Source organism: Bos javanicus, chromosome 24 (assembly GCF_032452875.1).
Source record: "Bos javanicus breed banteng chromosome 24, ARS-OSU_banteng_1.0, whole genome shotgun sequence".
Classification (NCBI taxonomy): Eukaryota; Metazoa; Chordata; class Mammalia; order Artiodactyla; family Bovidae; genus Bos; species Bos javanicus.
In genome coordinates, this window is record NC_083891.1 from 7414639 (window position 1) to 7428251 (window position 13613).

General features: G+C 47.3%; 1 protein-coding gene across 1 annotated transcript in view; it reads left to right on the forward strand.

Moving 5' to 3' along the window:
* The first annotated feature begins 753 nt into the window (after positions 1–753).
* The window catches only part of CD226 (CD226 molecule), a 93949-nt gene continuing 81089 nt past the window's right edge, over positions 754–13613 (forward strand). Inside the window, exons 1-3 of the mRNA XM_061399553.1 lie at positions 754–1532; positions 6151–6315; positions 6624–6959. Of these exons, the coding sequence (XP_061255537.1) occupies positions 6270–6315; positions 6624–6959 (382 nt within the window). The 5' untranslated portion in view covers positions 754–1532; positions 6151–6269. The remainder of the gene's footprint in view (positions 1533–6150; positions 6316–6623; positions 6960–13613) is intronic.

A 13613-nucleotide genomic window follows, 5' to 3' on the forward strand; every position in this document is an offset into this window, starting at 1 on the left:
AATTCAAAGGAAGAACAACTCTCTGTCTTGGGGGGTGTGCTCAGGGAGAGGACTCTAAAAGGGACGTCTAAGCTGAGACCTGCTGGGTGGAAGAAGAACAAGAGAAGTCACAGCAAAGTAACCTCTGCCCTTCAGAATATGTTCCCCAAATTATCAGCCGTTAGGAGGATCAGGAATGGAGGAAGGGAGTGAGCAAATTTTCAAGACATGCGCCTCGAAAAAAAACAGCCGAGTTCAAGTGTGTCTGCCCTTGTAAGTCAGCGAGAAGTTGGATCTTCTTTTTGAGGATGGTGCGGCATTGAAGGGAGGACAAGAGTCAGGCAGGTGCTTTGGGAAGCTTCCTTTGTCCCACAACAACGTGCTCGAAAGACACTTGTGTAATAGAGGCAGCACTTCAAGGTCTTTTGCACGCTTTCAGGCATCCATGTGCTCTGCAGAAGAGGCCAGCCTGAGGCTGCGACCCACTGTTCAACCCTGGGGCCAGGTCATGCCTTCTCTTTTGTTTGATGCCATGTTTTCTCGCCAGTATTTCCACAAACTGCATGAACTGAGCCTCAGCCACAAACCCTGTGTGTTGGTTTAACCTCCATCCCTTACTAAGTCAAAAGCATGGATAAAATTAACTCTGCTGTCCTCTGGAACAACCTAGAAACTGTTGTGTGTCTGAAACAAAGAAGCTGATAGATTTGTGGGGAAGGTTCTTAGGAAACCACCAACCTGTGTGCTTTCTGTGTCAGAGAGTCAGAGAGGCAGAAAACAAAACCGAGAAGGGTATCTGGGAGGCAGCGCTCAGATCTGGGCAGAGATAAGCTTCCTGGGCCTCAGAGACTTCTGCCTCTGAAGTGCTTTGATTGGCAGGAAAACGAATGGGGAAGAAAAGGCAAAGTAACCAATTTCAGGTTTTTTCTTTTTGTGCGTGTAGTTTCAGTTCAGAGTTAGAACACTGACGGTGAAAGTGCATCCTTTCAAACTGTAGATGCTTACTGGGGGAAAGAGAAGGGACCAAAGTATATCTGACTTGGGAATGAGTCTGAGTGGCTGAAACAGTAGACATGCTCCCAGAGAGAAGCAGGGCTGCTTGTTGATTGGTTTTAATCCTCCCGGGTGAAATGTCAGTGATTTAACTTCAGCTCTGACCTGAGGGAGCCCTGGTGTGAAGGGGGCGTGGGACCAGGAGGCTCTGGGACAAACCAAGCCCCAGCTGCCCCCAAGACACACCCCCAGGGAATGAGCAGGGTGGGGAGATGGCCTTGACTGAGAGGGAGTGAGGCCAGGAGGCCCCGATAAACAGGAAGCCCTTACCGGAGATGCACACCGGGAAGAGGACTCAGAACGAGCCGAGCCCTTGCATCTCCAGGTTGGTGGTAACCTTCTAGAGGAAGGTTGGATGTGGTCGAACTCACGCTTTCAAACTTAATACTGATCAGGGAGAGGGGGGCTGTGTATCCAGAAGGATGACCAGCAGGGAAAACAGGCAAGTTGCTGTGGGGAAGAGCTGTGACTGACTCCAGGACGACCATTTCCACAAGCCTGTAAGTTTAATGATGGGCATAGTTTAGTAAAAGGGTGTCGCTCAAAGTCCTTTTTCTGTCTGTTCCTGGGAAGGTCCGATAGTTTGGATCTTGAGAATAAGAAAACTGGGCCTTTTTACCAGTGTTGGGCTGCCTGGCTTAACCTGGTGATGGTGGTTTTGTTACTAAGTCATGTCCAGCTCTTTGCGACCCTGTGGACTATAGCCCACCAGGCTCCTCTGTCCAGGGGCATCCTCCAGGCAAGAATGTGGGGGTGGGTTGCCATTCCCTTGTCCAGGGGATCTTCCCCACTCAGGATCAAACCCCAGTGTCCTGCTTTGCAGGCAGATTCTCTATCAACTGAGCTACCAGGGAAGGCCTCTGGCTTAACCTACCTGCCATCAAGAAAGCCTGAGTGAGGATAACTTAGTCATAAAGGTTTGATCTCCAGGTGTAAATAACCCTAGGCAAGGGATGGCAAACTTCTGCGAAGGGCCGGAGAGTCAACACTTTGGGCTCTGGAGGCCGTGTGCTGTTCGGTACATTTCCTCATACGGCAGGAAACAGCCGAACGGGCATGTCTGAGTTCCCGCTGAGCTGTCTCCAGAGATAGGACAGTGGGCTGGCTTGTTCTGGGGGATCCCAAAGCAAAGTCTCTGCCTTGAATGGAAGCAAGTTTCCATGGCCCCTCAGAGGCAGCAGAACCTGTCAGAGGGAGGTCTGTGACTGGCCACCAGGCCCTGGTGGGAAAGGTTCTTTTAAGGAGACTCATTGAAGCAGGAGCAGCCCCTGGACCCTGCTGCTCCCCTGATAGGCTGCGAGCAGGAGCCTCTGAGCAGCCAGGACCCCCAGCCACAGGCCCCGTCAGCTCTCCCTCTGAACACCGGGGAGAGGACAGAGCTTGAGTGGTCTTGACCCGCCCGCCTTGCCGCATTGTTCTTAGGGCTTAGCTCAGGCTTTCTGTTCCACAGCCCTCGGCTCCCGGGCATGTGGGTCGTTGTCCAGGCTGGGAGGAGGAGGTGGGAGCAGGGATGGGCTTCCGGACGCACCAGGAGTCTCGGCAGGAGACCTGGAGGGCGGACTTGGGGAACCGAGGAGAGAGCAGGATCCTCCCAGTCTCACCGGCACTTGGAAAAGCAGAACGCCTCATGGAGAGCAGAGCAGTGCAGCTGAGGGGGTGGGGAGGGTCTGTGAGGATGGCCAAGGGAGGGGCCCCCAGCCCAGGACATGTGGCGGGCATCAGCCCTGTGCGTTGAAGTCACACTTCTGCAGATTGCAGAGATGCGGTCAACGGTAGAGAAGTCAAGGAATGTGTTGATGAATGCCATCCTTGAGAATGGGCTCTTTTTTACACAGATGGCTCTATTAGGAAAAATCCTCAAGCCCAAATCCCTTCATAAATCATGCAAAAAAAAAAAAAAAAAAAAAGGCTGCCTGCACAGCAAAAAATAGATCCTGCACAGCTTCTGTTTGTCTTCAGCTGGATGTTGATCAATAGGGCACATCCTTAGCAAAGGTGTTGCAGCTGAACCTTATCTCCAGCCCCATGTCTTTCTGCACCTTTAATTCACGTCTGTGACCTCTAGGCCCCTTGAGTGTAGACGCTTCAGAATGCAAGTGCCCTCTACTCTCTTCACCTGTTAGTAAGTTGGCCTCGGATGCCTTGGGAATGAAGGGGTTACTACAAGTTTTTGTTCACGCACACCCCTTTCCCGGTCAGCCTCCTGCATTCCCCAGTCCTCACTCCCTGGGCGAGGAGGTTCACTGAGAGTCTTTCTGTCTTTCTGATGTGAAGTGTAGATCATTTCCTTGATTCTTCTTGGATCTACTCAGGCTCCACTTGCCTTCTCCACCTCCAGCCCCCAAATCTGTCATAGTTCTCAGTGGAATGGCTCCAATTAGTCATGATATCCCTGTGGTGTGGGAGAAACCAATCCCCAAACTAGAACAGGTTTTTGTTAGGAGTCGGGAGAGGAAGATGGGCAATGCTCCGCTCTCTTTCTAAGAATTTAAAGCAGACACTTAAGATTGGTGTCTTAAGTGCCTCCAACAGATTCCACCTAGAATCGTATCAGAAGGTCTTTGAGGGCAAACAGCCTCATCCTGTCTCTCTGCACAGTCTAATCTCTTGTCATTTTCTGTCTCCATCTGCCCTCAATGGCTTCAGCTGCAGTGATTTTTTACATTTCCTCCTGGAGCTGGGATTCTTTATGCCATCAATACATGTCCCAGGAATCATGCTTGGTGCTGGAGCAACAGTGGTAAAATAGCTGCCAAGTCTGAACTCCTCTCTGGATGTCATTTAAGACCCTTTGGATCCAGACGCAACTTCGTTTGTGTCCCTTCCCACCCCTCTAGGCTGTAGTCACATCATTCCTGAAAATGCCCCGTGTTATGCACCTTTATCTCCTCTTTCCATTTCTCTCTGTCTTTTTTAATGATATCATTCACATTTTTCTTTGGCTGTGCTTGTGAAATCTTAGTTCCCCGACCAGGGATTGAACCCAGGCCCCATCGGTGAAAGCGTCCAGTGCTAACCACCGGACTACCAGGGCATTCCCTCCTCTTCCCATTTCTCTACTTGGAAAGTCTCATTCAGGTGGAAAAGCCCAGGAAGAGGTGCAGCTTTCCTATGAAATCTTCCCCAAATCTGATAGAATGAATTTGTTCCTCTTTGGGATGTCGTAAAACTCGATCATACAACTTGAATAGAAATGATTTAGTTTTGTTATCATAAATTGCTCCTTGTGTCTGTCTGATACGATGTGCTATACATGACTGGAAGGCAGAGACCATTCTTGTGTCTCCAGGACCTAATCAGGGTCCCTGAGACAGGGCTCAGTAAAATTTTTATCAAATTACTTACAAAACAAAGATGACAGTTGCCTCATCGGACTAGGTCACAAAACAGAGAGGAAAGGTTTTGGAAAACAGAGTGCTCTGTAGACATAAGGAAGCACTGTGCAGTATTCTACGGACACGTTAGAGTTTTGTTCTGATGATCGTTACCTTTTTTTATTTTTTTAATAATTTTGTTTATCATGTTTGGCTGTGCTGGGTCTTCACTGCTGTGCCGGGACTTCCTCTAGGTGTGGCGGGCTGGTGCCCTGTGTGGGCTGCTCACCGTGGTGGCTTCTCTGGTTGCAGATCACGGGCTCTGGGCGCTCGGGCTTCAGTGGTTGGGCTCCTGGCTCCAGAGCACAGGCTCAGTAGTGGTGGCGCACGGGCCTAGTTGCCATGCTGCACGTGGGATCTTCCCAGACCAGGGATTGAACCTGTGTCTCCTGCATTGGCAGACGAATTCTTTACCCCTGAGCCACCAGGGAAACCCTATCATTACATTTCTGATGTCACACTTGAAGTTCCCACAGTAGTTACTGATGTGAAGGAGAAGACACATACTGGCGAATTTTTTAGATGGAATCACATAGGCTCATAGTCAGCATCAGGCAAAGGTGCCTTTAATGGTTCCTGCTCCCTGTTTTCTCCATTTTTAACCCACCTTTTATTTCGACCGTTTCATCAGGGGGTCAGGTGCATTCTTCTTCATTGTCTCTTGTAGTATGCTCCCAGCAAGTTCTCAGGAAACTGAATATTGTTTTACAAGAGAAGGAGAGCAATGATGCACCTCCTAGGATTATGTAAGATGGAAGCATCAGGAGAAATTGGGTGAAGGGTACACAGACCCTCTCTGTACTTTTTCTGAAAATTTCTGTGCTGCTGCTGCTGCTGCTGCTAAGTCGCTTCAGTCGTGTCCAACTCTGTGCGACCCCATAGATGGCAGCCCACCAGGCTCCCCCGTCCCTGGGATTTTCCAGGCAAGAACACTGGAGTGGGTTGCCATTTCCTTCTCCAGCGCATGAAAGTGAAACGTGAAAGTGAAGTCGTTCAGTTGTGTCCGACTCTTTGCGACCCCATGGACTGCAGCCAACCAGGCTCCTCCGTCCATGGGAGTTTCCAGGCAAGAATACTGGAGTGGGTTGCCATTGCCTTCTCTGGAAAATTCCTGTGACTTTACAATTATTTCAAAATAAAAAGTTAAAAAAAACAACCGTGTATTTGTATATAACCCGAGCCACACTCTGGAGGGCCTTCTGCAGTCCCTTAATTTACCCCCAAAGCAAATGCCTGAGGTCAGCAAAGAGGCAGAGGTGACGGGTTGGCTGTGACGGTGGGCCACCCACGCTGGTAGAGTTCAGGCCCCTCCTCACACCCGGCAGACTCTGCTCCCCTCTCTTGTTCTCAGTGCAGACTCCCTGGCCCTCCTTCCATGGAGAACACCACCACCTCTTCCCCATCCCCTGCCCTGCTTTGTTTTCCTTCGTACACTCACCGCCTCACCACACCCCATACTTCCTTATTTTATTTTCTGTCTCTTCCCACTGGAAGGTAAGGTGCATGATGGCAAGGATTTTTTTTTTTTTTTTTAATTTATTGGTCCATCCTCATCACCTAGAGCAGAGCCAGGCACCGAGCATGCGCTCAGACCACATTTGTTTGATGAGCGAGTTTTTTGTAGAAAACGAAAGCTTGAAAATAAGCCATTTCCCCAAGAGAGAAGTAATTCGAATCTACCCATCCTTGCGCGAGTGAGCCTGACTTTGAACCTCAGACCTTTTTTCCTGTGTTCACACTTCAGATAAAGAAGACGCTGCTGATAGGATCTGAGAGGAAGGAAGCAGTGCCTGCTGGCAGGGCTCTGCGGATGACATTATAAATTGTCCTTCTAGAAACTGGCCTCCCCGACGGCTTCCAGAGATGGATCACCTCACCCTCCTCTTGGCAATTCTTTATGTGTACACAGGTAACGATAATGCCTTCATTTAAAGAATTTACTCCTTTTTCAAGTCTTATACTGTGACACGTTCAGAATTTATGACGCTCTGGGTTGGTCTAGATAACTTCTCACTTGTTCAGAAAAACTACAAGTTGCGAATGCCCATAATCAGCAGTGGAAACCTTTTTAGGCTAAGATAGAAACTGCCAGCCTTTACCGTGATTCCAATGTATTCATAAGTATTTACAAGATTATCTTCCTAGGTCTAGAATAAGTTTCTGATATCTCTCTGGTGTTTCAGTCTAATTGAACTCGCGTGATGACATGTCTTTCAGCGCCATGTGAAGAGATTTTTTGGGACACGACTGTTAAACTTGCTAAGAATATGACCCTAGAATGTGTGTATCCATTAGCGGACACTGTAACCCAGATGGAGTGGTTCAAGATTAAGATGGAGAGAGAGTCCATGGCCATTTTCAACCCTGCATTCCATGGGATCATAAGAGAGGCCTACACTGATAGGGTCTACTTCTCAAATCACACCATGGCCTCTAACGACATGACCCTGTCCTTCCACAATGCCTCTGAGGCGGACGTGGGCTTCTATTCCTGCCTCCTGCATACTTTCCCACACGGAACCTGGGAGAAGGTGATACAGGTGGTCCCACCAGGTAAGTGACATTTTCGTTTACCTTTTCACCCACCTCCAATATTTGGTTCTACGAAGACCATGTAGCAACTGTGAAATGCCTTACCCTATTTTTGTGTCATTTCCCAGTTGCATTTCTAGATTCTATATTGTTGTTTGAAAGAAATAATACTGTGAATCGATTCCATTTTTCTTAATGTGCTATCATCTCATGAATTCAAATGTCATGGGAGAAAGCACACGCTTTACCTTGCCTTGATGAGAACTTGAACCTCAGTGAAGCTGCTGTGGACAGTGTTTGGGTTCTGGGGCCAGTCACCCGCTGTGTGGTGGTCCCATTTCCTTTTGCAAGACTCCAAGTGCTTCAGCTCTGCGCATTCAGTCCTTTCTGTGATAGCAAATCTGGGTTTATTAGTGAGTCCTGGGCAGGGTTCAAGCCCTGGCTCCTGTTTTCTCTTCACCCAAGTTTCACTAGAGAGGATGCTTTAGAAGTTGCAAGCTGTCATTTCAGGAAGAATCAAATGAGCTCTTTAAGTGTTTCCTGCCATGTCTGCCAGTGACTGTGGTTCAGTGCTTAGTGAGTGAGTGAGTCCTGCGAGGAATACCCACATGGATGGGGTATTATATTTGGAAAAACTCGGTTTTAAAGCCTTTACTTCCTTTATAACCTTGAATTAGCTGCTCAGTCTCTCTGAATCTCAGGTTCCAAAACAGCAAATTGAGTTAATAGCTCCATTCTCTTTGTTGAATGGTTTAGGGATCAGATATGTAAAGAACTCGGTCCTCGATAGCCCGGGAATTATTATTATTGGTAGGTATTATTATTGCTTGTGCTTTTACTTTATTTTTAAAAAATTTAAACAGTTTTTCTTCTGTTATTTTTGGCTGTGCTGATCTTCATGGCCGCGTGGGCTTTCTCTAGTTGTGGTGAGCAGGGTCTCCTCTCTGGTTGCGGGGTGCTGGGTCCTCCTTGCGGTGGCTCCTCTTGTGGCTCGTGGACCCTGGCACGCTGGCTCAGTCATTGTGATGCACAGGCCTGGTTGTCCCATGGCACGCAGGTTCTTCCCAGACCAGGGCTCAAACCTGTGTCCCCTGCATCAGCAGGGGGATTCTTTACCACTGGACCACCAGGGTAGGCCTGTGCTTTTGATGCAAAATGACTAACAATGACATTTTTAGATAGACTGGGTAAGGCAAAAGTTCGGGACTGTGTGTTTCCTGTCTGGTGTCTCTCAAGTTATATCCCAAACAGACCTCCAGCAGAGCACACCATATACCACCTGATACAGTGCTCTCTTTTTAAGGAATCCGTATTATAAAGAACAACTTACAGTAGTACATAGGAATATCTAATGGTCAGGAGGTGAGACAAACTTCCATGTGTTAGTTTTCCCTTTAGCTAAGCTTAAGAATAATTCTGTGCATATGAATGAGCCTTACAGAGTGTCAATCAGTAAAATCTCTCCTTAAATACTCACTTATTAAAGACCTCATTCATCACTCAAGCTCTCATTTGCTGGTGAAAGCTATTAAAAGCTGTTTGCACGTCTTCAGTGTCTCGTCCACTCTGATGAGCCACTCAGGTGGGGCAGAGGATGACTAGGGTCTTGGGGTGAGCTCTTGGATGCACGGCCTGAACCACCTGGGCCAGAAACCTATATGCTTCCCCACCCTGCCTCGGGTGGCGAGATTTTGTAGTTTGGGTTCCAAGTCAGGTATTCTGATCTCTGTCAAAGAACAGTCAACTGAAAACAGGTGCAACTGAAACGGACCCAACACCGTAAACCAGCTGTACTCCAGTGAAATGAAAACGTGAAAATACTGTGTTATGAAGCAGCAGCAAGGTAATATATTTTTCATGGGTGTATTTGAGATCTGTACAGACTTTTCTGCTTCTTTCAAGGTCTTGATTCAATATGATTTATTAGCACTGTCTTCTTTATATGAAAAAAAAAACCCACTTTGTATAAAAGTTTGTATTTTTCTGTCTCTAGAACTGACATGTCTATGCTCAATTGTCTTAAAATAACCACTGTGAGTGAGAAAGGCTTTTCTTTAAAAAAAAAAAAAACAAAACACAGGTAGAGCACTGGTTACTAGGGCGGGGAGGTGGGAAGTTGGGGAGATACATGTTGGTCAGAGAACAAAGTTGAAGTTACATGGATGGAATCAGTCTAGAGACCCAATGTTCAGTGTAAAGACCATAGTTAATGTCATCATCTTGAACTCTGGAGGTTTGCTAAGAGAGTAGATGTTGGGTGCTCTTCTCAACAACAGCAGCAAAATGTAACTGTGGGGAGAAGATATGTGAATTAACTTGACTATAGCAATTATTCTACATACCATTTTGTGGTATAGGCCCTAAATATATACAATTTTTATTCGGAACAAAAACATGTAGCTTGACCTCTTCTGAAGGTTTAAGGATACAGGGTAGCACTAAATTATTGAGAACTAAATTATGGTTGCCACCCCAAGGTAGGATTTGTAGCACCATGTACGAATGACTTCGGCAATATTTTCCCTCATCCAGATTTATTTCTCCCTGTTGTTATTTTGAGGAAAAGGGAGATCTCTGCCGTATGGGACTTTTTCAGAAACTGTGGTGAGATTGTCAGTCAGTCACCAGTCAGAGAAAAGGCCAACTCTCCTTGTTGCCGGAATTCTGATGATGGTATTCTTAAACATATTTTGCTGTTGTTTTTGATCATTTATATTTTTAAAGGATAGATTGCATTAACCAGCTGGTGAGAGTATTTCATTCACTTTTGAGATTTGGAGGGTTTCATTTTTTCTTTTAAGCTAAGAATGATAGTGAATTTATGAAATATAGTAGCTATATTTCAAAATTAATCTTAACTATACTTAAGCTCTTCCCCGCGTGCTTTATTTTGCAGAACGTATTTATCTGTTTACTTTCGGCTGTGCTGGGCCTTCCTTGCCATGCGTGGGCCTTCTCTAGTTGCAGCGAGCAGGGTACTCTCTAGTCGCAGCGTGCGGCTCTCATCGCACTGGCTTCACGCGAGCAGGGTACTCTCCAGTCGCAGCGCGTGGCTCTCATCGCACTGGCTTCTCTTGCTGTGGAGCGCTGGCACTGGGCCTGCAGTCTTCAGTCGTTGCTCCGTGGCGCGTGGAATCTTCCCTCACCAGGGATCGAGCCTATGTCCCCTACCTTGGCAGGGGGACTCTTAACCAGGGCACCACCAGGGAAGTCCCATGTGTGCTTTAGTGCATGTCAGGGTCTACAAACATCACCTGCTTGTATAACGCAGAGGGGTAGTTATCTACTTAACAGTGAAAGATTGGACTCAGAATCCAGAGATCTTCATGTGTTCAACACATTGTAAGATCTTTAAAAAGATGAAAGAATTGAGCCACGTGTGCTCTAAATATACAGATTTCTCCCTTTACTGAAAGTTGATAGTGTGCGAGGAGCTCAGTCAACCTTACTGAGGTCTTCTCGTTTAACTCCCCCTCCTTCGCACTTGGATGTAGATGTAACTTAGATTTGAGGGTGAGGACACTGAAGGGAAGTGAGGTCTAGTGACCTGTCCAAGTTCTCAGGCTTTGTGTCGACTGGATCGAGTTGCAAGTAGAGGACAGGAAGTGCCGGCTCAGGGGACACGTGAGCAGGTGGGGGCTGAGGGGACACCCGTCATTGCTGGTCCCTGCGGTCCTTCTCCTCCTTGAGTTTTCAGCACAGAGTGGAAGAGCATGTTGAAGATCTCATTCTGGATAAATGATATTGTTAGTGCAAAATTATATGAAAATGTGCGTTCCCTTCAGAGCAGGCATTTCTTAATCAGTAACTGATTTAGAGCATTTAATGGCAAGAATGGCTACATTTATTTCAGTGCCTCATGGAAAGATATACTGAGGCATCTCGAGAGGGGACAATTCAAAGGCAGCCCTTTCATGGAAGAGTTTGTGGAGGAAGTGGGGTTGTGGAGAAAATGACTGTGTAACCCACGTGTCTCTGGCTTCACTAGTCAGGGTGAATGTAGTTACATTGATGGAAGTGTCCCCCCAAATGTGTCATGCACCCCAAATTCTCCACCAGCTAACTCTGACCAGATTAGCTAAATCTGACTCATGCCAGGTGTGCATGAGGTAGATACTTATCCTCTAGTTTAATGCTCATGAAACAAGGTGGGGTCGGAGGTAACGTGTTCCCGTTCTGTGTGTGCTCAGTTGCTCAGTCATGTCCGACTCCTGGCTATTCCACAGACTGTACAAAAGAGACTACAGTCTCTCTTGCAAAGAGACTGACGGTGGGACTGGACTCTTTGTGACCCCATGGACTGTAGCCCACCAGGCTCCTCTGTCCATGGGATTTTCCTGGCAAGAATACTGGAGTGGGTTGTCATTTTCTCCTCCAGGGGATCTTCCCAACCCAGAGACTGAATTCGCATCTCCTGCATGGGGAGGTAGGTTTACAACTGTGCCTCCTGGGAAGTCCAAATACAGCTGAGGAAACCGAAGGGTCATTAGCCAATTCAAGGTTGCCGAGTTGCAACACCAGGGTGAGACCAGGTGGTATTTTCAAAGAATGAGAAGGAGAGCTGGATGCCAGCAGAGTGGGTGTGAACAAGGAGGCTTAGGAGGAACAGGTCCTGCTGGACCTGGAGGACTTGGAAGGATCTTTTAAAAAAGTATGATATGATTGCTGTACAGTATGATATAAGCTGGGCTTCCATGGTGGCTCAGACAGTAAAGAATCTGCCTACAAGCCTGGAGACCCAGGTTCAACCCCTGAGTCGGGAAGATCCCCTGGAGATGGGAATGGTAACCCACTCCAGTATTCTTGCCTGGACAATCCCATGGACAGAGGAGCCTGCTGGGTCAATGGGTTCACAAAGAGTTGGAACACAACTGAGGGACTAACACACACACACACACACACACGATATAAATCACAGGCATACAGTGTAGTGATTCACAGTTTTAAAAAGTTACACCTCATTTATGGTCATTAAAAAATATTGGCAATATTCCCCTGGTGGCTCAGATGATAAAGAATCTGTGTGCAGTCCAGGAGACCCAGTTCGATCCCTGAGTCAGGAATATCCTCTGGAGAAGGGAATGTCTACCCGCTCCAGTATTCTTGCCTGGAAAATTCCATAGACAGAGGAGCCTGGCGGGCTACAGTCCATGGGGTCGTAAAGAGTCAAACACGACTGAGCAACTAATACTCCCTGTGTTGTACAATATATCCTTGTAGCTTATTTAATACATAATACATTTTTACAAGGAATTTTTTAGCATAGCCTGGGGGAAGGAAAGAGAGAAAATGGAGGGAAAAAAGTGGGGGTGCTGATGGCCACGAGAAGGGCATGGGGAAGTCTGATTCAGGCAGATGGAGACTGGATGGTGTGACTGGAGGGCAGAGCTCCAGGTCTCACCTGAGCCTCATTCGGGGCCCCTCACTGCCTGAGAGGCGGCCTCGAGGTCACAGAAGGAACTGTGACGGTGGGACCCTCTCTCTGTGCTCACAGCAGAGGTTCTCTGTGGGCCCAGCTAAGGTTTTATACAGTAGATTCTGTGTTTAAAAAAAGAAGCCAAAGCCCACAAAGCAGCAGAAAGTCAGAGAAGAGCCTGGAAATGTTGGACGGCCCAATGTCGCTGTGCCTGATGGAGTTTGAACTTGACTCTGCAGTGTAGACCATCGGAAGTCTCTGAATGTTTTCAGAGGGAGACACATAATAAACCAGTTTTTTCCCTCACCACCTATGTTAAACTCATTGCAGCCGTATAGAAGGGGAAGAGTTGAAGGGCAGGTGAACAAATATTAATAGGATTTTATGAGTTGGAATGCTTATCCACTGGTGACAGGAGTGCAAGTTGGTGGATCTATTGTGTTAATGGTGGTGGTAATACTCAGGGCTGTTCAGAGAAACAGAGTCAATACCGTGTGTCATGTGATTTTGGATAGGGCGGGCCAGCAGGTGGAGACCCAGGAGGGCCCAGTGATGGTGCAGATGCCATGGGGAAGCAGCCTGCTGAAGGCGGGAGGGGGGCGGTCTTTTTCTTGTATTCAGACCTTCAAGTGATTGGATGAAGCCCACACACATTAGGGAGACCAATCTTCTTGCTCAGCAGTCACCAATTTAAATGTTAATCTTCACTAAAACTGACTCATTGGAAAAGACCTGATGCTAGGAAAGATTGAGGGCAAAAGCAGAAGAGGGCAACAGAGGATGAGATGGTTGGATGGCATCACTGATTCAATGGACACAAACTTGGGCAAACTCTGGGAGATGGTGAAGGAAAGGGAGGCCTGGAGTGCTGCAGTCCGTGGGGTCACAAAGAGTTGGATACAACCTGGCAACTGAACAACAACTTAACCAAAACCACTCTCCAAATTAACACCCTAAATTTAGCCATCACATCTATTTGGAAAATGATACTGCTTTAGTTAAAGAATCCGATTCCTAAGACCTAATCATTCCACCCCCTTGTGTATTCTGGGGATTGCCCACATGTAGGAGACATGCCTGAGAAGGTTTAGGCCGCAGGTTGCTGTGACAGCCTACAAATGAATGACTGATCACGGTGCTCCCCGACCAGGATGAATTTGGGGAACATCATGTGAGAGGAAAAAAGCAAGGGTTTCCGGAGAACACATAGGGTGCGATTCCTTTCCTTTATAGTTTAGAAACATGCGGGGCTAAGCGAT